General features: G+C 47.8%; 1 protein-coding gene across 1 annotated transcript in view; it reads left to right on the top strand.

Annotated features, from left to right (window-relative positions):
* LOC311109209 (uncharacterized protein C8orf34 homolog) overlaps positions 1-24,887 on the top strand; it is a gene marked incomplete at both ends in the record, with an annotated part of 118,217 nt that overhangs the window by 26,769 nt on the left and 66,561 nt on the right. The window contains one exon of the mRNA XM_084152056.1: positions 23,027-23,162. Within this exon, the coding sequence (XP_084008182.1) occupies positions 23,027-23,162 (136 nt within the window). The remainder of the gene's footprint in view (positions 1-23,026; positions 23,163-24,887) is intronic.

The raw sequence follows: 24,887 nt of genomic DNA, 5'->3' as shown, positions 1-24,887 counted from the left end.
GACAGATAATCCATGTCCTCCTCCACTTAAAAGGCCTTGTTAACTGCATAACCCAACCCAACCCAACCCGGCCCAACCCAACCCAACCCAACCCAGCCCAGCCCAGCCCAACCCAACTCAACCCAACCCAGCCCAACCCAGCCCAACCCAGCCCAACCCAGCCCAGCCCAACCCAACCCAGCCCAACCCAACCCAACCCAACCCAGCCCAACCCAGCCCAACCCAACCCAACCCAGCCCAACCCAGCCCAACCCAACCCAACCCAGCACATCCACAGTGCTCATTAGTACGATCTTTTTCTGGATGAGCTACAGTAGAGTAATTTTTCACATCTGTGCTCAGTGAGTGTGAGCTCTACTATACTATATAGGGATCATGCTACTTGCCATTAGAGCCATTGATCAAGTCATACTATAAACCAGACTACATCATGGAGGACATTATAGTATTATGGGATGGATGACCAGAGCTGTGTGTTTAATCATGGAGGACATTATAGTATTATGGGATGGATGATCAGAGCTGTGTGTTTAATCATGGAGGATATTATCGTATTATGTGATGGATGACCAGAGCTGTGTGTTTAATATAGGAAAGTACCCTCCTTGATCATCACCTCTATGCTAGCGGTGTGACTCAGAACATATTGTAATAGTAGCCAATCATCCAGCATAGATTGGTACGTTATTAATCCCAGAGGGGAGATTTCATCTCTAGCCTACAGTCCAGTCCACAGAAAGCAGATAGCAGTTATTCAGAGGGAACGATGCAGTGAGGTCATTTGTGATTCTGTGTGAAGGCTTGGCCTGATATACTGAAGGGTTTGGCCTGGTGCAGCCCACTGAGACTGGGCCCGGGCTGGCAGAAAGAGAGACAGAGATGGTAGAGAGACAGAGAGACAGAGATGGTAGAGAGACAGAGAGGTCTATCAGCCTTACTGAGTGGCCTGCTAGACTGGCGCTGCAGAGTAGAGAGAGACAGAGAGACAGAGATGGTAGAGAGACAGAGAGGTCTATCAGTCTTACTGAGTGGCCTGCTAGACTGGCGCTGCAGAGTAGAGAGAGACAGAGAGACAGAGATGGTAGAGAGACAGAGAGGTCTATCAGTCTTACTGAGTGGGCCTGCCAGACTGGCGCTGCAGAGTAGAGAGAGTCAGAGAGACAGAGATGGTAGAGAGACAGAGAGGTCTATCAGTCTTACTGAGTGGCCTGCTAGACTGGTGCTGGAGAGTAGAGTGGACGACACGGGAACTGAACTTGACACACTGTATTGATTATGACTCAGGGAGTTGTGATGGAGAGTTTGGGCTGCGTCCCAAAAGACACCCTGTTCCCTATAAGGTCCTGGTCAAAAGTAGGGTACTGTATAGGGAATAGGGTGCAGTTTGACACACACACGCGATTACTCTTTGATTCAGGATTATAGTTTGTAGATAATACATTTTTACGTCAATCTATGCTACCGGTAGCATGGATTGTCCACATTACTGAGGACTTAACATGGTCCGCACACACACCAACACAGTCATGAGGAAGGTGCGCCAACGCCTCTTCTCCCTCGGGAGGCTGAAACTATTTTTCTCAGGACCTTTTACAGCTGCTCCTGAACCGGTTGTATCACCGTCTGGTACGGCAACTGCACCGCCCGCGACCGGAGGGCGGAGTGGACGGCCCAGCGGATCACTGGGGGAGCTCCCAGCCAAACGGAGGGCGGTGTGGACGGCCCAGCGGATCACTGGGGGGAGCTCCCAGCCATGCAGGACGTAAATTCCAAGTGGCGTCTGAGAAAGGCCCCCCCAAAAAATTTGCCAAAGACTCCAGCCAATCGAGACATGGTCTGTTCTCCATGCTCCCGTCCGGCAGGCGGTACCGGTGCATCAAGGCTCAGACCAACAGACTTCTATCCCCTGGCCATAAGACTGTTAAATGGCTAACAACTACTGCTCTCCCTCTCCCACAGACTATCCACACTAACTCTACTATGCCCATCCACAGGTCTCTACCCACTCAGACACAACCTACGCTGCTGCTAAAATTATTATTGATTAGATGTATTACTCCATTACACTGCTGTCCATTGTTTATTGATTACCATTACCATTAGTATCTATCTATGTATCCTGCTACTGGTCACTGTTACTCCTGTTTACATGTTTACACAGAGTGTACAAAACATTAAGAACACCTGCTCTTTCCATGACATAGACTGACCAGGTGAATCCAGCTGAAAGCTATGATTCGTTATTGATGTCACTTGTTAAATCCACTTCAATCAGTGTAGATGAAGGGGAGGAGACAGGTTAAAGAAGGATTTTTAAGCCTCGAGACAATTGAGACATGGATTGTGTATGTGTGCCATTCAGAGGGTGAATGGGCAAGACAAAATATTTAAGTGCCTTTGAACGGGGTATGGTAGTAGGTGCCAGGCGCACCGGTTTGGTGTCAAGAACTGCATCGCTGCTGGGTTTTTCACGCTCAACATTTTCCTGTGTGTGTATCAACAATGGTCCACCACCCAAAGAATATCCAGCCAACTTGACACAACTGTGGGAAGCATTGGAGTCAACATGGGCCAGCATCCCTGTGGAACACTTTCAACACCTTGTAGAGGCTGTCACGGTTTCGGCCGAGGCTGCTCCTCTTCCTTGTTCGGGCAGGCTTCGGCGGTCGTCGTCTCCGGAGTACTAGCTGCCACCGTTCTATGTTTCATGTTCATTTGGTTTTGTCTGTTCATAACACCTGTCCCTTATTTGTGTCTTAATTGTTTCCCTATTTAGTTTCGTGTGTTTGGGTCAGGTGTTATGCGTGATTGTTTTTGTCAGCCTGCCTCTAGGAGTTTGTGTCTCTCGTCATTGTGTTTTTCGAGAGTTCGCACTGCGTGCGCTTTTCTTGTTGTTTCCGCACTTTGTTTCGTGCGTAATTGTTCGCGCCACCCGGTTGGGTTGGCGACTTATTATTGTGTTGGACTTTACTAAAGTTCTGTTGAAGTCCTCCTGGTTTCCTGCGCCTGATTCCCTACTTATCCACCCACACCACTCTGACAGAATCACGCATCACATCCATGGAATCAGCAGGAGCGACCGCGCCGACAGCCGAGATGGCTGAACGTCTTCGTGGTCAGGAGGACCGCATCAACCAGGTCTGTCATGCCCTGGAGGGGGTGATGAATACTCTGCACCGATGGGAGACCAGCGGGGTTCCCACACCTCCACGAACCGAACCAGCCCCATCGGTCAGCCCTCCTGTCTCATCTCCGGAACCTAGTGGGATTCGGCTCTCGCTCCCGAGGGCGTACGACGGCTCCACTGCCGGGTGTCAAGGGTTCCTGCTGCAGGTGGAGCTCTACCTCGCCACCGTACACCCGGCGCCCTCGGGACACGAGAGCGTCTCAGCCCTCATCTCCTGTCTCACCGGCAAGGCGTTGGAGTGGGCCAACGCCGAGTGGAGGAGAATGGACGCCGCTACCACGAACTATGCGGAGTTCTCCCGCCGCTTCCGTGCTGTGTTCGACCATCCACCAGAAGGGAAGGCGGCGGGGGAGCGTCTATTCTACCTCCGACAGGGGATGAGGAGCGCCCAGGACTTTGCCTTGGAGTTTCGGACCCTAGCGGCTGATGCAGGGTGGAATGAGCGGGCCCATATCGACCATTTCCGCTGCAGCCTCCGGGAGGACGTCCAGCGAGAGTTGGCGTGCAGGGACACTTCGTTGACTTTCGACCAGCTTGTCGACATGGCCATCCGGCTGGATACCCTGCTCGCCACCCGTGGGCGTCCCGGGAGGGGGGGTTCGCCCATTCCACTCTCCAGCACCTCCGAGCCGAGCCCTATGGATCTCGGAGGTGCTGGCGCTAGGGAACGGAGGAGGAGGAGCCCGAGGGGACCCGGCCCTTGCACCAACTGTGGTCGTGGAGGGCACACCGCGGCTAGGTGTTGGGGTGGGTTCTCCAGTGAGGGAGAAGGCAGGTCACGCATTGGGGGGTCCCCCCAGGTGAGTAGGCGCCCTGCTTACCCAGAGCTTTCTGTCGTGCACCTAACCTTGCCTGTTTGTTTCCCACAGGTTGCACCTCGTTCCCAGCATAAGGCGCTGGTAGATTCAGGCGCAGCTGGGAATTTTGTAGATCGCCAGTTCTGTATAGAGTTAGGGATTCCCCTCCTTCCAGTGGATAAGCCTTTCCCCGTCCATGCCCTAGATAGCCGTCCGTTAGGGTCTGGGTTGATTAGGGAAGTCACAGCACCCCTTCAGATGATGGCGCAGGAGGGTCATGAGGAGAGAATTCAGCTCTATCTGATTGACTCTCCTGCGTATCCGGTAGTGCTGGGTCTTCCCTGGTTGATGACTCATGACCCTCTTATTAGGTGGCGAGAGAAAGCTCTTAAAGGGTGGTCTGCTCAATGTGAGGGGCGGTGTCTGGGTGTTTCCATAGGGGCGACCTCGGTGGAGAGTCCGAATCTAATGCCAGCACTGCAGATTCCCCCCGAGTATGAGGATTTGGCACTGGCGTTCAGTAAGACTAGGGCGGCGCAGCTGCCGCCTCATAGACGGGGGGATTGTGCGATAGATCTCCAGTCAGGAGCAGCTCTCCCGCGGCGCCATGTGTATCCCTTGTCTCAAGAGGAGAGAAAGGCTATGGAGACGTACATCTCTGAGTCTCTTAGACAGGGATACATACGGGCCTCCGTTTCACCCGCTTCCTCAAGTTTCTTTTTTGTAAAGAAAAAGGATGGAGGTCTGCGCCCGTGTATTGATTACCGCGGTCTCAATCAGATCACAGTGAAGTACAGCTATCCACTTCCTCTGATTGCGACTATGACGGAGTCACTGCACGGTGCGCGGTTCTTTACAAAATTGGATCTTAGGAGCGCATATAACTTGGTGCGCATTCGAGAGGGCGATGAATGGAAGACAGCGTTTAGCACGACTTCCGGACACTACGAGTATCTAGTCATGCCATATGGGTTGATGAATGCTCCCTCAGTCTTCCAATCCTTCGTCGATGAGATTTTCCGGGACATGCAGGGACAGGGAGTAGTTGTGTACATCGACGACATTCTGGTGTATAGTCCTACCCGTGCTGAGCATGTAGCCCTGGTGCGCCGAGTATTGAGGAGGCTGTTGGAGCATGACCTATATGTCAAGGCAGAGAAATGTCTGTTTTTCCAGAAGTCGGTCTCCTTTCTGGGTTACCAGTTATCTGCGTCAGGGGTGAAGATGGAGGTAGACCGGGTGTCAGCTGTGCGTAATTGGCAGACCCCAACCACTGTGAAGGAGGTGCAACGGTTCTTGGGTTTTGCGAATTATTACCGGAGGTTTATCCGGGGTTTTGGACAGGTGGCAGCTCCCATAACGTCTCTGTTAAAGGGGGGTCCGGTGCGCTTGCGGTGGTCAGCTGAGGCGGACAGGGCATTTGGGAGACTGAAGGACCTGTTTACCTCGGCGCCGGTGTTGGCGCATCCGGATCCCTCTTTACCGTTCCAAGTAGAGGTGGACGCGTCAGAGGCCGGGATAGGGGCCGTTCTTTCCCAGCGTTCTGGCACTCCACCTAAACTCCGTCCCTGTGCGTTTTACTCAAAGAAGCTCAGTCCGGCGGAGCGGAATTATGACGTAGGAGACAGGGAGCTGTTAGCCGTGGTACAGGCCCTAAAGGTGTGGCGGCATTGGCTCGAGGGGGCTCAACACCCTTTCCTCATTCTAACTGACCATCGTAACCTGGAGTACATCCGGGCAGCTAGGAGACTGAATCCTCGCCAGGCTCGCTGGACTATGTTTCTAGCCCGGTTTGTGTTTAAAATCACATACATCCCTGGGTCCCAGAACGGGAAGGCAGATGCTCTGTCTCGGCGGTATGACGCAGAGGAGAGGTCAGTTGAGTCCACGCCCATACTACCGGAGTCTTGTCTGGTTGCTCCGGTGGTGTGGGAGGTTGATGGTGAGATCGAGCGGGCGTTACGCACCGACCCGAGTCCTCCACAGTGTCCTGTGGGTCGGACGTACGTTCCGCTCGAGGTACGCGATCGCCTCATTTGTTGGGCTCATACGTCCCCCTCCTCTGGCCATCCGGGTATCGGCCGGACAGTGCACTGCCTTAGCACGAAGTACTGGTGGCCAACGTTAGCTAGGGATGTGAGGATTTATGTCTCCTCCTGTTCGGTGTGTGCCCAGTGTAAGGCGCCCAGACATTTGCCCAGGGGTAAGTTACAACCCCTGCCTATTCCACAACGACCCTGGTCCCACCTCTCGGTGGATTTTGTTACCGACCTTCCCCCCTCACAGGGGAATACTACCATCCTGGTCGTTGTGGATCGGTTCTCTAAGGCCTGTCGTCTCCTTCCCATGCCGGGTCTACCCACTGCCCTACAGACCGCAGAGGCTCTGTTCACCCATGTCTTCCGGCATTACGGGGTACCCGAGGATATAGTGTCTGACCGAGGCCCCCAGTTCACCTCTAGAGTGTGGAGAGCATTTATGGAACGGTTGGGGGTTTCGGTAAGCCTTACCTCGGGTTACCACCCGGAGAGTAATGGGCAGGTTGAACGTGTCAACCAGGATGGGGGTAGGTTTCTGAGGTCATACTGTCAGGGCCGGCCGGAGGAGTGGGCGAGATATGTGCCCTGGGCCGAGATGGCACAGAACTCTCTTCGCCACTCCTCCACCCAACTAACCCCTTTTCAGTGTGTATTAGGGTACCAGCCGGTTCTGGCACCATGGCATGAGAGCCAGATCGAGGCCCCCGCTGTGGATGAGTGGGTGCGGCGCTCGGAGGAGACGTGGGACGCTGCACACGTCCATCTGCAGCGTGCCATACGTCGACAGAAGACGAGCGCCGACCTACACCGCAGTGAGGGGCCAGTGTACGCACCTGGAGATCGAGTCTGGCTCTCAACCAGAAACCTGCCCCTCCGCCTGCCCTGCCGGAAGCTGGGTCGGCGGTTTGTGGGGCCATTTAAAGTCCTGAGGAGATTGAACGAGGTGAGTTATAGGTTAGAACTACCTGTTGATTACAAAAATATTAACCCCTCGTTCCATGTGTCTCTCCTCAGGCCGGTGGTAGCTGGCCCACTCCAGGACTTTGAGATTGAGGAGACTCCTCCGCCCCCGTTGGACATCGAGGGGGCTCCGGCGTACACCGTGAGGTCCATCCTGGATTCTAGACGCCGGATGGGGGGTCTTCAATATCTCGTGGAGTGGGAGGGGTACGGTCCGGAGGAGCGGTGCTGGGTGCCAAGGAGGGACGTATTAGACCAGTCCCTACTGACCGATTTCCATCGAGGTCATCCTGCGCGTCCTGCTCCGCGTCGTCCGGGTCGTCCCCGAGCTCCGGGTCGGCGCACGGCTGGAGCCGCGCGTCAAGGGGGGGGTACTGTCACGGTTTCGGCCGAGGCTGCTCCTCTTCCTTGTTCGGGCAGGCTTCGGCGGTCGTCGTCTCCGGAGTACTAGCTGCCACCGTTCTATGTTTCATGTTCATTTGGTTTTGTCTGTTCATAACACCTGTCCCTTATTTGTGTCTTAATTGTTTCCCTATTTAGTTTCGTGTGTTTGGGTCAGGTGTTATGCGTGATTGTTTTTGTCAGCCTGCCTCTAGGAGTTTGTGTCTCTCGTCATTGTGTTTTTCGAGAGTTCGCACTGCGTGCGCTTTTCTTGTTGTTTCCGCACTTTGTTTCGTGCGTAATTGTTCGCGCCACCCGGTTGGGTTGGCGACTTATTATTGTGTTGGACTTTACTAAAGTTCTGTTGAAGTCCTCCTGGTTTCCTGCGCCTGATTCCCTACTTATCCACCCACACCACTCTGACAGAGGCCTTGCCCTGACAAATTGAGGCTGTTCTGAGGACATTTCAGCCCTGTTTACATGTATATCCTACGACCAATCACTTTTAAAGTATAAACCCACCTCAACCACTCCAGGACCCCTGCACATTGAATAAGGTACTGGCACTGAACTGTATATACTTGCTTTCTTGGGCTTCTTTAACTCTCATCATAGTTTTTATGTGGTTTTTATTCTTAATTAAATGTTTTAGTCAATTTTCTATTATTGTTATTATTATTATTATTATTGTTATTATTTGTATTATTATTATCACTGCATTGTTATGAAAGAGCTCTCAAGGTAAGAATTTCACTGTACTGTTTTACACCTGTGCAAGTGGCGAATAGACTTTGAAACTTGTGTGTATGAGGTTACTATGACCTCTAGTGGCCAGCGATGGAATAGCAGCCACTGTCTGGCGCTGAATTCTCCTGTTTCCATGTTGTGTCTTCATTAGGGCATACCGTAGCAAAACATTTTGAAACGAAAAGAAAACAAGCATTTTCTTATTGGTCAACATATTGGTCAACTTATTGGTACGGGAGTGAATCCGCTATGGTCCGTATTGTACTGACTGAATATGACTGTGGTGTGTACTGTTCTCTCTGTCATTCAAACTTGGCCTCTGGTGTCTCTCTCTCTCTGGTGTCTCTCTCTCTCTCTCTGGTGTCACTCTCTCTCTCTCTCTCTCTGGTGTCTCTCTCTCTCTCTCTCTGGTGTCTCTCTCTCTCTGGTGTCTCTCTCTCTCTCTCTGGTGTCTCTCTCTCTCTCTCTGGTGTCTCTCTCTCTCTCTCTGTTGTCTCTCTCTCTCTGGTGTCTCTCTCTCTCTCTCTGTTGTCTCTCTCTCTCTGGTGTCTCTCTCTCTCTCTCTGGTGTCTCTCTCTCTCTCTCTGGTGTCTCTCTCTCTCTGGTGTCTCTCTGTTGTCTCTCTCTCTCGTGTCTCTGTCTCTCTCTCTCTCTCTCTCTGGTGTCTCTCTCTCTCTGTTGTCTCTCTCTCTCTCTCCCTGGTGTCTCTCTCTCTCTGGTATCTCTCTCTCTCTGTTGTCTCTCTCTCTCTGGTGTCTCTCTCTCTCTGGTGTCTCTCTCTCTCTGGTGTCTCTCTCTCTCGTGTCTCTGTCTCTCGTCTCTCTCTCTGGTGTCTCTACTCTCTGTCTGGTCTCTCTCTCCCTCTCACTGGTGTCTCTCTCTGGTCTCCTTCTCTCTCTGGTGTCTTTCTCTCTGGTCTCTCACTCTCTGGTGTCTCTCTCTCTCTGGTGTTTTTCTCTCTCTGGTCTCTCTCTCTCTGTCTCTCTCTCACTCTGTTGTCTCTCTCTCTCTCTCTGGTCTCTCTCTCACTCTCTCTGGTCTCTCTCTCTGTTCTCTCTCCCTCTGTTCTCTCTCTCTCTCTGTTTTTTCTCTCTCTGGTCTCTCTCTCTCTGGTCTCTCTCTCAATTCAATTCAATTTCAATTTAAGGGCATTATTAGCATGGGAAACATACACTACCGTTCAAAGTTTGGGGTCACTTAGAAATGTCCTTGTTTTCGATAGAAAAGCAAATTTTTTTGTCCGTTAAAATAACATCAAATTGATCAGAAATACAGTGTAGACATTGTTAATGTTGTAAATGGCTATTGTAGCTGGAAACGGCGGATTTTTTATGGAATATCTACATAGGCGTACAGAGGCCCATTATCAACAAGAGAAAGAAAAACCCTTTTGCAATTATGTTAGCACAGCTGAAAACTGTTGTGCTGATTAAAGAAGCAATACAACTGGCCTTCTTGAGACTAGTTGAGTATATGCAGAATCAGTAATTGTGGGTTCGATTACAGGCTCCAAATGTCCAGAAAGAAAAAACGTTATTCTGAAACTCGTCAGTCTATTCTTGTTCTGAGAAATGAAGGCTATTCCATGCGAGAAATTGCCAAGAAACTGATGATCTCGTACAACGCTGTGTACTACTCCCTTCACAGAACAGCGCAAACTGGCTCTAACCAGAACAGAAAGAGGAGCAGTGCTCCTAGTGGCCTGGGACTTTAATGCAGGCAAACTTAAATCTGTTTTACCTCATTTCTACCATGACCACCTTTACTCCACACACAGAGACGCATACAAAGCTCTCCCTCGCCCTCCATTTGGCAAATCTGACCATAACTCTATCCTCCTGATTCCTGCTTACAAGCAAAAACTAAAGCAGGAAGTACCAGTGACTCGCTCAACACAGAAGTGGTCAGATGACGTGGATGCTACGCTACAGGACTGTTTTGCTAGCACAGACTGGAATATGTTCTGGGATTCATCCAATGGCATTGAAGAGTACACCACCTTAGTCACCGGCTTCATCAATAAGTGCATCGACGACGTCGTCCCCACAGTGACCGTATGTACATATCCCAACCAGAAGCCATGGATTACAGGCAACATCCGCACCGAGCTAAAGGCTAGAGCTGCCGCTTTCAAAGAGCGGGACACTAACCCGGACGCTTATAAGAAATCCCGCTATGCCCTCAGACGAACCATCAAACAGGCAAAGCGTCAATACAGGCCTAAGATTGTATCCTACTACACCGGCTCTGACGCTCGTCGGATGTGGCAGGGCTCACAGCCGCGAGCTGCCCAGTGACTCGAGCCTACCAGACAAGCTAAATGCCTTTTATGCTCGCTTTGAGGCAAGTAAAACTGAAGCATGTATGAGAGCACCAGCTGTTCCGGACGACTGTGTGATCACGCTCTCCGTAGCCGATGTGAGCAAGACCTTTAAGCAGGTCAACATTCACATTCACATGGTACACTGAGCATGTGCTGACCAGCTGGCAAGTGTCTTCACTGACATTTTCAACCTCTCCCTGACCCAGTCTGTAATACCTACATGTTTCAAGCAGACCACCATAGTCCCTGTGCCCAAGAACACCAAGTTAACCTGCCTAAATGACTACCGCCCGTATCACTCATGTCAGTCGCCATGAAGTGCTTTGAAAGGCTGGTCATGGCTCACATCAACACCATCATCCTGGAAACCCTAGACCCAGTCCAATTTGCATACCGCCCCAACAGATCCACAGATGACGCAATCTCAATCGCACTCAACACTGTCCTCTCCCACCTGGACAAGAGGAACACCTACGTGAGAATGTTATTCATTGTCTACAGCTCAGCGTTCAACACCATAGTTCCCTCAAAGCTCATCACTAAGCTAAGGACCCTAGGACTAAACACTGTTATATCCCGCCAGCTGTATGTTATCCATGTCATCGTTCAGCCACGACTCGGTGAAACATAAGATATTACAGTTTTTAATGTCCCGTTGGTAGGATAACCTTGATCTTAGGTCGTCCAATTTATTTTCAAATGATTGAACATTGGCTAATAGGATTGATGGAAGAGGCAGTTTACTCGCTCGCCGAATGATGGGGATTTGGGCCTTGTTGGGTGTCTGTAAGATATCCTTCGCGGCCGTCTCGTTGAAGAAAAAATCTTTGTCCAATACGAGGTGAGTAATCACTGTCCTGATATCCAGAAGCTCTTTTTGGTCATAAGAGACGGTGGCAGAAACATTATGTACATAATAAATGACAAATAACGCGAAAAAACACACATAATAGTACAATTGGTTAGAGGGCTGTAAAACGGCAGCCATCTTCTCCGGCGCCATTCTGTAAATGCTCCAGGAATTAGACCATTTAATAGTGGTATAAAACTAAACAAAAATACATTTGGAGCTTTGTATTACATAAACTCAGCAAAAAAAGACCCTCTCTTTCAAAGATAATTCGTAAAAATCCAAGTAACTTCACAGATCTTCATTGTAAAGGGTTTAAACACTGTTTCCCATGCTTGTTCAATTAACCATAAACAATTAATGAACATGCACCTGTGGAACAGTCGTTAAGACACTAACAGCTTACAGACGGTAGGCAATTAAGGTCACAGTTATGAAAACTTAGGACACTAAAGAGGCCTTTCTACTGACTCTGAAAAACTTGCTTCTGTGGACAGGTGTCTTTTATACAGGTAACAAGCTGAGATTAGGAGCACTCCCTTTATACAGCTCGTTACCTGTATAAAACACACCTGGGAGCCAGAAATCTTTCTGAATGAGAGGGGGTCAAATACTTATTTCCCTCATTTAAAATTCAAATGAATTGATAACATTTTTGACATTCGTTTTTCTGGATTTTGTTGTTGTTATTCTGTCTCACTGTTCAAATAAACCTGCCGTTAAAATTATAGACTGATCATTTCTTTGTCAGTGGGCAAATGTACAAAATCAGCAGGGGATCAAATACTTTTTTCCCTCACTGTATGTTCTATGCGTGATTTCCTGCAAGACAGGAATGTCAGTGTTCTGCCATGGCCAGCGAAGAGCCCAGATCTCAATCCCATTGAGCACGTCTGGGACCTGTTGGATCGGAGGGTGAGGGCTAGGGCCATTCCCTCAAGAAATGTCTGGGAACTTGCAGGTGCCTTGGTGGAAGAGTGGGGTAACATCTCATAGCAAGAACTGGCAAATCTGGTGCAGTCCATGAGGAGGAGATGCACTGCAGTACTTAATGCAGCTGGTGGCCACACCAGATACTGATTGTTACTTTTGATTTTGACCCCCCCCCCCCCTTTGTTCAGGGACACATTATTCCATTTCTGTTAGTCACATGTCTGTGGAACTTGTTCAGTTTATGTCTCAGTTGTTGAATCTTGTTATGTTCATACACACATGTTAAGTTTGCTGAAAAGAAACGCAGTTGACAGTGAGAGGACGTTTCTTTTTTTGCTGAGTTTATTTCAATAAAATAATGTTAGAATGAAAGAATCAAAGCCTTTTAAACACTTGTAAATATAACTATAAAAATATAAAGGCGTTTTATGGTGTCTGACAGAGTTGACATAAATCCAGTTAGTTGCATTTTTTGTTTTAAAAAATGAAGAGGTTGTTCCTTTACATTGTGTGATAGCTGATACTTTGGTCTATCAAAATATATATCTAAAATGTTGATTGTCCCGTCTTTCAAGAATCCCTGAGCTCTAAAACAGCAATATCTCAGCCTCTTGGCAAAACGTGTAAAAATAGATGTTCTATAATACTGCATTTTTTTTCTGTCTGCCCCGTAAATGTTTTTTAAAAGAAAAAATAAATATATATATAATTTTTTTTCTCAAACTGCAAATTTTGAAGTTGTCCAAATCATCAAATTTCTAAGTGTTTAAGGTTAAGTTTAGGCATTTACTCCAAATTGTTAAGGTTAGTCATTAACTCTAAATGGTTAAGGTAAGGGTTAAGGTTTGGGATAGGCTCAAAACGAAATTATCAAAAACAACTTTATATCACTGGATTCGAACTTGGAATCTTTGTAATCAGAGGCAGATGATTTCACAACGCCCTTGCAAAACCAAAGCCTACTTGATTGTTACAGTGCTCACTGTTGCCCCTGCTGGCTGGTTTCCACGTCATCTCCCGACGTCCTCAGACATGGATGGACGTTGAATACTGACTTGTATAACGGGTGACCTGGCTGCCTAGATCAGCACACTCTGATACACTTTATGGATACCGGCCCACATCTGTAATATTGATGTCTTTATACTGCATTCTTATCATATTGTATCAACTGTTACTTGCATGAACTCTAGATGGCAGTATTGAGCCTGGAAGATGATTGTGTTTCCGTCTTAAACACTTGCACTCAAGTCTCTCTCAAGGCTTTCAGTTAGCACTGAGACCTTGTAGACATAGTAAGCTGGGGCTTTAGAGAGTTGAATGGATTGAGTTGAGTGAACAGTACATGGTGGTTGTGAGAAGACTTTCTACAGACTGATCTATGGTGTGATGTTCTCTCTCTCTCTGTCTCTCTCTGTCTCTCTCTCTCTCTCTCTGTCTGTCTGTCTGTCTGTCTGTCTGTCTGTCTGTCTGTCTGTCTGTCTGTCTGTCTGTCTGTCTGTCTGTCTGTCTGTCTCTCTCTCTCTCTCTCTCTCTCTCTCCTCTCTCTGTCTGTCTGTCTGTCTCTCTCTCTCTCTCTTCCTCTCTGTCTCTCCCTCTCCCTCTCTCTGTCTCTCTCTCACTTTCTCTCTCTCTCACTCACAAACTCAATTTTTTATTTCTTTCTCTGTCTCTTTCCCTGTCACACAAACACATTCTCTCTCTCTCTCACTCTCTCGCTCTCTCCCACTCTTTTCTCCCTTTTTCTCTTAATTAATTTTCCACATTTTGTTAAGTTACAGCCTTATTCTAAAATAGATTAAAAAAAAACATTTTCCTTATCAATCTACACACAATACCCCATAATGACAAAGTGAAAACAGGTTTTTAGACATTTTTGCAAATACATAACAAATAAAAAACTGAAATGCCTTATATAAGTATTCAGACCCTTTGCTATGAGACTCGGAATTAAGCTCAGGTGCATCCTGTTTCCATTGATCATCCTTGAGATGTTTCTAAAACTTGATTGGAGACCACCTGTGGTAAATTCAATTGATTGGACATGATTTGTAAAGGCACACACCTGTCTATATAAGGTCCCACAGTTGACAGTGCATGTCAGATTAAAAACCAAGCCATGAGGTCGAAGGAATTGTCCATAGAGCTCCGAGACAGGATTGTGTCGAGGCACAGATCTGGGGAAGGGTACCAAAACATTTATGCAGCATTAAAGGTCCCCAAGAACACAGTGGCCTCCATCATTCTTAAATGGAAGAAGTTTGGAACCACCAAGACTCTTCCTAGAGCTGGTCGCCCAGCCCAACTGAGCAATCAGGTGAGAAGGGCCTTGGTCAGGGAGGTGACCAAGAACCCGATGGTCACTCCGACAGAGCTCTAGAGTTCCTCTGTGGACATGGGAGAACCTTCCAGAAGGACAACCATCTCTGCAGCACTCCACCAATCAGGCCTTTATGGTAGAGCGGCAAGACTTAAGCCACTCCTCAGTAAAAGGCACCCGCTTGGGTTTGACAGCCCGCTTGGATTTCACCTAAAGACTCTCAGACCATGAGAAACAAGATTGAACTCTTTGGCCTGAATGCCAAGGGTCACGTCTGGAGGAAACCTGGCACCATCCTTACGGTGAAGCATGGTGGTGGCAGTATCATGCTGTGGGGATGTTTTTCAGCGGGATGGACTGGGAGACTAGTCAGGGTCGAGGCAAAGATGAACGGAGCAAAGTACAGAGAGATCCTTGAAGAAAACCTACTACAGAGCGCTCAGGACCTTAGACTGGGGTGAAGGTTCACCTTCCAACAGGACAACGACCCTAAGCACACAGCCAAGACAATGCAGGAGTACCTTTGGGACAAGTCTCTGAATGTCCTTGAGTGGCCCAGCCAGAGCCCGGACTTGAACCTGATCGAACATCTCTGGAGAGACCTGAAAATAGCTGTGCAGCGACGCTCTCCATCCAACCTGGCAGAGCTTGAGAGGATCTGCAGAGAAGAATGGGAGAAACTCCCCAAATACAGGTGTGCCATGCTTGTAGCGTCATACCCAAGAATACTCGAGGCTGTAATCTCTGCCAAAGGTGCTTCAACAAAGTACTTATTAAACGGTCTGAATACTTACGTAAATGTGATATATATTTTTTTTTTAAGATTATTACATTTACATTTTAAATTTTAGTCATTTAGCAGACGCTCTTATCCAGAGCGACTTACAGGAGCAATTAGGGTTAAGTGCCTTGCTCAAGTGCCTTGCTTAAGTGCCTTGCTCAATTATAAATGTGCAAAAATGTATAAAAACCAGTTTTTGCTTTGTCATTATGGGATATTGTGTGTAGGTTGATGAGGGAAAAAAACAATTTAATCAATTTGGCTGTAACGTAACAAAAATTTGAAAAAGTCAAGAGGTCTGAATACTTTCCGAATGCACTGTAACTGCCTAAATAAAGGAAACACCAATATAAAGTGTCTTAATAGGGCGTTGGGCCGCCACTAGCCGCCTATCAGCTTCAATGCACCTTGGCATAGATTCTACAACTGTCTGGAACTCCATTTGGAGGGATGCGACACCATTCTTTCAGGACAAATTCCATCATGTGGTGTTTTGTTGATGGTGGTGGAAAAATGCATTTTCAGGCGTAGCTCCAGGGATGCTGGCCCATGTTGACTCCAAAGCTTTCCACAGTTGTGTCAAGTTGGCTGGATGTCCTTTGGGTGGTGGACCATTCTTGATACACACGGGAAACTGTTGAGTGTGGAAGAACCCAGCAGTGTTGCAGTTCTTGACCCATACCAGTGTGCCTGGCACCTACTACCATACCTCATTCAAAGGCACTTAAATCTTTTGTCTTGCCCATCCCCCCTCTGAATGGCACGCATACACAATTGTCTCAATTGTCTCAAGGCTTAAAAATCCTTCTTTAACCTGTATCCTCCCCTTCATCTACGCTGATTGAAGTGTATTTATCAAGTGACATCAATAAAGCATCATAGCTTTCACCTGCATTCACCTGGTCAGTCTATGTCATGGAAAAGCAGGTGATCTTAATGTTTTGTATACTCAGTGTATTTTGGGTTCTGATGTGGTACGACAGTTGAACTAAGCTCATAAGGCATTTATAAGTTATATTCTTCAAGAATAAATGGGTACACATCATTAATTTATAAGTCAAAAATGGATGTAGCAACTGCTGATTGCACCTTTAAAACCCCTATGTTCCTTGTAAACCCCTCTTTCAAAGTCACTGAGATCTTTTCTTCTAGCCATGTTAGCCAAAATAATGGGCAGATGGGTATTTTTTATACATGACTCTAAGCATAATGGGATGTAATTGGTTAATTAACCACACCTGGATGCTGTGTATCCCTCCTTTACTCACGTGTTTCCTTTATATTGGCAGTTACCTGTACATGTGTGTGTTAAACCCCTACACTCCCACCAAGACACTGGTGCATTTTGGACTTCAAACCCTTTTAAACATTGTGTGCTCATCTTCATCTGTCTATAGCTCTTCTGCATCCATTGAAAGGGTGACTTGGGGTTGAATGCCCCCCTCCTGTTACACTAGTCTTTCCCTGGATGCCACTAGTCTTTCCCTGGATACCACTAGTCTTTCCCTGGATGCCACTAGTCTTTCCCTGGATGCCACTAGTCTTTCCCTGGATGCCACTAGTCTTTCCCTGGATGTCATTAGTCTTTCCCTGGATGTCATTAGTCTTTCCCTGGATGCCACTAGTCTTTCCCTGGATGCCACTAGTCTTTCCCTGGATGCCACTAGTCTTTCCCCTGGATGCCACTAGTCTTTCCCTGGATGCCACTAGTCTTTCCCTGGATGTCATTAGTCTTTCCCTGGATGTCATTAGTCTTTCCCTGGATGCCACTAGTCTTTCCCTGGATGCCACTAGTCTTTACCTTGGATGCCACTAGTCTTTCCCTGGATGCCACTAGTCTTTCCCTGGATGTCATTAGTCTTTCCCTGGATGTCATTAGTCTTTCCCTGGATGTCATTAGTCTTTCCCTGGATGTCATTAGTCTTTCCCTGATGTCACTAGTCTTTCCCTGGATGTCATTAGTCTTTCCCTGATGCCACTAGTCTTTCCCTGGATGTCACTAGTCTTTTCCTGGATGCCACTATTCTTTCCCTGGATGTCACTAGTCTTTCCCTGGATGCCGCCAGTCTTTCCATGAATGCCTCTGGTCTTTCCCTGGATGTCACTAGTCTTGCTCAACTATACAAATGACATCTATCTCATCTCAACTTTTAAAGTCACTTTTTGAAGTCGATGTTGAGATCCTCCGTTGGGTGTTTGTCAGTATACTGTATGGGTTTTCCCTGTCTGTGATATCTGTCAGATATATTATGAAGTAGAGCCCAGTGTGGAATAGACACCAGAACCACACTAGAGCCTCAGCCTGTTTCATAATGGCACTAGCCTGCTCTGGGATGTTCCAAATGGCACCCTATTCCCTACAATAGCGCACTACTTTTGACCAGAGCCATATGGGAATCCCTACGGGCCCTGGTAAAAAATGATTGCACTAACTAGTGAATAGGGTGCCATTTGGGACATCCTAGAGCAGGCTAGTGCCATTATGTGGTTTTTGGGATGCAACCCCATTGTGCCCTCCCAGACACCAAACCACAGCTCATAGCTAACAGGCACAGCAAGGGCTTTTATCACATATGAAGGCATGGAGTCAATTCCTCATGGCCTCACATGAAATTGGTTGGATCTCGTGTGGGAGATGATGGTCTGTGAGTGTGTGTTTTGAGAAAGGGTGTGTGTGTGTGTGTGTTTGTTTGTGTGTGAGAGAAAGGGTGTGTGTGTATATCTCTGTGTGTGGGGTAGTGTGTTAGATGATTCCACATCATACATCTGTCAACACATCATCTCAGAAGATGTATATTAAGTTATTTGTGAGATGAATGTAGTAATTATGACTTCAGTTCTTTATTTATAAAAGAAAGAGAGAGAGAGTCAGTCAGTCTCCATCTAAATGACATTAAATAACATGGAAACCTGCAGGGAGGAGAACACATGCACGCACACACACACACAACCACACACACACACACACACACACACACACACACACACACACACACACACACACACACAGATAGAGAGAGAGAGAGACACATCCACACCCTTCCCAGCTCCGCTCTTAGGCTCTGCTTTGCTTTGATGTTGTGAATGATTGCGGGACGGCATTCCTCATTGCTCAGACCTCTTTGTTCGCATCGCTCAAATACTTTCCATCCATCTCCTCTCCTCCTCTCCTCACCTCCTCTTCTTAACCCCTTTCCCACCTACAAACCCTACAGTTGTATTTAGGCACGTCTCATCGTTTGACATGTGTTCTGGGTTCCACATGGCATCCAATTCGCCATATAGTGGACTACTTTTGACCAGAGGCCTGTGGCCGTAAGGAATAGGGTGATATTTGGGAGGCACACAGGGACCATGCATTGCCCTGGTTGTTCTTTGACTCTGAGGGGGGTGTAAATGTGCCTCGCTCGCTGACAGACGTGTGGGCTGGGCGCGTCACGGAGTTGGTGGACAGACATTGACAATGTTTTGTCTGGACAGAAGCCACGGAGGGTGTCGTGAGTGTTCTATGGTGAAACGTATCAACGTGCCGGTCTGTGGGCCGGGAGATGTAATGTAAACTTATCTTAGTCAGTGTTTTTGTGTGAGGGTTTGGTGTGTGAGTGCTGAGACAGCCTGCGTGTGATGGTGGGATGGTAATGGTGGGATGGTGATGGTGGGATGGTAATGATGTGATGGTGGGATGGTGGGTTGGTGGGATGATAATGATGGTAATGGTGGAATGGTAATGATGGTAATGGTGGGTTGGTGGGATGGTAATGATGGGAATGGTGGGTTGGTGGGATGGTAATGATGGTAATGGTGGGTTGGTGGGATGGTAATGATGGGAATGGTGGGTTGGTGGGATGGTAATGATGGTAATGGTGGGATGGTAATGATGGTAATGGTGGGATGGTGATGGTGGGATAGTCATGGTGGGATGGTGGGATGGTGATGGTGGGATGGTGATGGTGGGATAGTGGGATGGTAATGATGGTAATGATGGGAATGGTGGGATGTTAATGATGGTAATGGTGGGATGGTAATGATGGTAATGGTGGGATGGTGATGGTGGGATAGTCATGGTGGGATAGTCATGGTGGGATGGTGATGGTGGGATGGTGGGATGGTGATGGTGGGATGGTGATGGTGGAATGGTGGGATGGTGATGGTGGGATGGTGATGGTGGGATGGTGGGATGGTGGGATGGTGATGGTGGGATAGTCATGGTGGGATAGTCATGGTGGGATGGTGATGGTGGGATGGTGGGATGGAGATGGTGGGATGGTGATGGTGATGGTGGAATGGTGGGATGGTGATGGTGGGATGGTGGGATGGTGATGGTGGGATGGTGATGGTGGGATGGTGGGATGGTGGGATGGTGGGATGGTGATGGTGGGATGGTGATGGTGGGATGGTGGGATGGTAATGGTGGGATGGTGATGGTGGGATGGTGGGATGGTGATGGTGGGATGGTGATGGTGGATGGTGATGGTGAGATGGTGGGATGGTAATGGTGGGATGGTGATGGTGGGATGGTGGGATGGTGGGATGGTGATGGTGGGATGGTAATGGTAGGATGGTGGGATGGTGATGGTAGAATGGTGTTGCTAACCCTAATATAAAGTCAGTTGTGTGTCTGGCTAAACTATCTTTCTCAATGGGAAAACACACACACTAGTGTACAGAAACATTGTAGTGTACAGAAACACACTGTAGTGTACAGAAACACACACTCCTTTTTTTCCTCTGTAGCTGTGACATGGCTGATGCTCAGTTAGCTGTCAGTCTGATGAGGTATTGCTCCCAGTAATCAAAATCCATGCCCGGATTCATGACTGGCACAGTGATGAAACAGGCAGCTTTAACCAACAAAAGGACACAGATGCCTTGGCCAGGCATACCAAGACATACTTATGCCCTAACCCATTGACCCCAACCCTGGGGGGGGGGGGGCCCTGCCTTAGCCGCTGGAGGCCCCTTGAAACCCTGTGCCTCTGTGCCATATCTCTCTCTCCCTCTCTCTCTCTCCCTCTCTCCCTCTCAATCTCTTCCTCCACCTCTCGCTCTCCCTGTTTCTCTGTGGTAAGGATGTGGGGTCTCTCTCTCATCTGTCCTTCAGCACTGCCGCCTCTGTCTCCTCCACCGTCTCCTCACTGTCTCCTCCTCTGACTCCTTCTATGTCTCCTCAACTGTCTCCTCCACTCTCCTCCTCTGCCTCCTCCTCTCTCCTCTGTCTCCACCACTCTCCTCCTCTGTCTCCCCCACTATCCTCCTCTGTTTCCTCCTCTGCCTCCTCCTCTCTCCTCTGTCTCCACCACTCTCCTCCTCTGTCTCCCCCACTATCCTCCTCTGTTTCCTCCTCTGACTCCTCCTCTGTCTCCTCCTGTCTTCTCCTCAGTCCCCTCCACTCTCCTCCTCTGTCTCTCCCACTATCCTCCTCTGACTCCCCCACTATCCTCCTCTGTCTCCTCCTGTCTTCTCCTCTCTCCTCCTCTTTCTCCTCCTCTGTCTCCTCCTCTGTCTCCACCACTCTCCCCCTCTGCCTCCTCCTCTGTCTCTGCCTCTGTCTCCACCACTCTCCTCCTCTGTCTCCTTCTGACTCCTCCACTCTCCTTCTCTCTCCTCCATTCTCCTCCTCTGTCTCCACCACTCTCCTCCTCTGACTCCTCCTCTGTCTCCTCCTCTTTCTCCTCCTGTCTTCTCCTCTGTCCCCCCACTCTCCTCCTCTGTCTCCTCCTCTCTCCTCCTCTTTCTCCTCCTCTGTCTCCACCACTCTCCCCCTCTGCCTCCTCCTCTGTCTCTGTCTCTGTCTCCACCACTCTCCTCCTCTATCTCCTCCTGACTCCTCCACTCTCCTTCTCTCTCCTCCATTCTCCTCCTCTGTCTCCACCACTCTCCTCCTCTGTCTCCTCCTCTTTCTCCACCACTCTCCTCCTCTGACTCCTCCTCTGTCTCCTCCACTCTCCTTCTCTGGCTCATTCTCTGTCTCCACCACTCTCCTCTGTCTCCTCCACTCTCCTCCACTCTCCTTCTCTGGCTCCTTCTCTGACTCCTCCACTCTCCTCCACTAACTCCTCCACTGACTCCTTCTCTGACTCCTTCTCTGACTCCTCCACTCTCCTCCACTCTCCTCCACTCTCTTCCTCTGTCTCCTCTGTCTCCTCCTCCATCTCCTCATCTGTCTCCTCTTCTTACAACCATTGTATACTGTATGTGTTCTCTAATTGGTGCAAGATAACCTTGTCCGTCTATGGCCTCCTGTGTGTTTGTGTGTGCGTGCATTAATGTGTGTTTTTTGGGTATTCCATGATGTGTGTGTGTGTTGTCTCTTCCTCAGTCTTTTATTTATTTATTTTTATTTTTTAAATTTATTTATTTGTTGTTTTTTTTTGGGGGGGGGGGAATGGATCAGCTTAATATTGCAGATAGATTGTATCTTCTATCAATGTAATTGTCTGCATCACTTCCAATCCCCCATGTTTATTTTAATTTTTTATATATATATTCCCCTTTATTACTTTTCAACCCCACCATCCTTTCCCTACTTGGAGTAAATTAGTGAACAACAACGCCCAGGCCTCTACTTCCGGTCTATACTTACTATCTACACCTTATGGACAGAGTTAATTTTACAATAATTCTATATATATATATATATATATATATATATATATATATATATATTTATTTTTTTGCTGCTGAACTTCTTCTACTCTCAACCTCTCCGATCATTTTCATGATGTCCATCCGGTTTGCTTCTAAATGCCATATCTTTCTAACTGTGCTCTTTCCCAAAAGCTCCCAACATACAACCTATATACTTATTATGGACACAGTATGCTTACATTATTAGCTATCTTTGTTATTATTTGTTGTTATTTGTTATTAGTCCCATCCTTCAACTCTATTCAACACCTCCCATCTATCTCTTAACACCATCCATATAGGATTTCTATTTGCCATATATATTTCAACCGTACTGTGATGTTTTACAAAAGTTCTGAACCTTTCTATTCTCATTGCTTCTACAGATTGTGAATTAAAAATAAACATTTTTGCTAAAAGTATTATTATATTATTGATTGATTGACTATGACTTTTCAGATCACCCAGTAATGCTATCTGCAAGGTTAGTTCCAGGTAAATATTGCAATCCTTTAGCCATTCCTGGACCTGTGTCCAAAAACAAGCTACAAATGGACAGAACCAAAACAAATGATCTAATGATTCTGTCTCTTCACAGCAAAATCTGCAGAGCTGGGAAGATTGTATCCCCCATATAAATAACATTCTATTGGTAGCAAGAATTTTATATAATAATTTAAATTGAAAGATTCTAATTTTTGAATCCGGTGTCGTTTTGCGTGTCAGTTCATAAACACTATGCCATGGGATCGGTACGTCAAAGATCTCTTCCCAACTATTTTGCAATCTATATGGGACGGCTGTCAATCCTTTGGTCCTTAAGTGAAACTGATATACTTTTTTATTTATCACAGTTTTCCTTAACCAATTATGTTCTTTAATGCAAGGCCGACAGACAAGTTCCTTACTTTCTCCCCCTTCAACTTTCCTCTTCCACTTTTGCGGTAAGGCTGCAATTATTTGGTTGTAATTTTGGGTAGAGCAGACATTTCCATATGTTTTTGTTAGTCTTGCTCTTCCTCAGTCTTGCTGGTGTTGAAGACATCTTGATAAATGACTCCCCCTTCCTCTCCCTCTCCAGAGGACCTAGATGATCTGCGTATGGAGGGGGTAACAGGGCTGGCTCCATCAGGCAGTAAGTTCAGCCAGGGACGTAGCTCCTACTGCCCAGAACCCCAGGCCAAGGTCACACTCAACATCTGCTCTAGGTGTGCAAGGTAAATATTTACCCTTTACTCTGGCCCACCTGGCCCTTACCTGTCCTTTCCCCTGACGACCTGGCCCTTACCTGTCCTTTCCCCTGACGACCTGGCCCTTACCTGTCCTTTACCCTGAACACTGGCCCTTACCTGTCCTTTACCCTGACGACCTGGCCCTTACCTGTCCTTTACCCTGAACACTGGCCCTTACCTGTCCTTTACCCTGACCCTTACCTGTCCTTTACCCTGACGACCTGGCCCTTACCTGTCCTTTCCCCTGACGACCTGGCCCTTACCTGTCCTTTACCCTGAACACTGGCCCTTACCTGTCCTTTACCCTGACCCTTACCTGTCCTTTACCCTGACCCTTACCTGTCCTTTACCCTGACCCTTACCTGCCCTTTACCCTGACCCTTACCTGTCCTTTACCCTGACCCTTACCTGCCCTTTACCCTGACCCTTACCTGTCCTTTACCCTGACCCTTACCTGTCCTTTACCCTGACCCTTACCTGTCCTTTACCCTGACCCTTACCTGCCCTTTACCCTGACCCTTACCTGTCCTTTACCCTGACCCTTACCTGTCCTTTACCCTGACCGCCTGACCCATACCTGTCCTTTCCCCTGACACCTGGCCCTTACCTGTCTGTCCGACCATCTGTCTGTCTGTCTGTTTGACTGACTGTATGTCTTGATGGCTGGCTCGTAGTCTGTCTGTCTGTTTGTTTGTCTGTCTGCTCTATATCTTGGTAGCTCCATTAACACAGAGTGGGACATGTCAAACACTCCTCTCCTGTCTATTCAGAGTGTATTTATCTGAGTGGAGAAGGGTATGGTCCCTCTGTATTTATCTGAGTGGAGAGGAGTATGGTCCCTCAGTATTTACAGTGGGGAAAAAAAGTATTTAGTCAGCCACCAATTGTGCAAGTTCTCCCACTTAAAAAGATGAGAGAGGCCTGTAATTTTCATCATAGGTACACGTCAACTATGACAGACAAATTGAGATTTTTTTTCTCCAGAAAATCACATTGTAGGATTTTTAATGAATTTATTTACAAATTATGGTGGAAAATAAGCAAGATTTATGGCTCTCACAGACCTGTAACTTCTTCTTTAAGAGGCTCCTCTGTCCTCCACTCGTTACCTGTATTATTGGCACCTGTTTGAACTTGTTATCAGTATAAAAGACACCTGTCCACAACCTCAAACAGTCACACTCCAAACTCCACTATGGCCAAGACCAAAGAGCTGTCAAAGGACACCAGAAACAAAATTGTAGACCTGCACCAGGCTGGGAAGACTGAATCTGCAATAGGTAAGCAGCTTGGTTTGAAGAAATCAACTGTGGGAGCAATTATTAGGAAATGGAAGACATACAAGACCACTGATAATCTCCCTCGATCTGGGGCTCCACGCAAGATCTCACCCCGTGGGGTCAAAATGATCACAAGAACGGTGAGCAAAAATCCCAGAACCACACGGGGGGACCTAGTGAATGACCTGCAGAGAGCTGGGACCAAAGTAACAAAGCCTACCATCAGTAACACACTACGCCGCCAGGGACTCAAATCCTGCAGTGGGAGACGTGTCCCCCTGCTTAAGCCAGTACATGTCCAGGCCCGTCTGAAGTTTGCTAGAGTGCATTTGGATGATACAGAAGAGGATTGGGAGAATGTCATATGGTCAGATGAAACCAAAATAGAACTTTTTGGTAAAAACTCAACTCGTCGTGTTTGGAGGACAAA

The sequence above is a fragment of the Coregonus lavaretus genome (genome assembly GCF_964263955.1).
Source record: "Coregonus lavaretus genome assembly, chromosome: 34".
NCBI lineage: Eukaryota > Metazoa > Chordata > Actinopteri > Salmoniformes > Salmonidae > Coregonus > Coregonus lavaretus.
The sequence above is the reverse complement of the archived record's forward strand: the minus strand, read 5'-3'. Positions and strand labels throughout refer to the sequence as shown.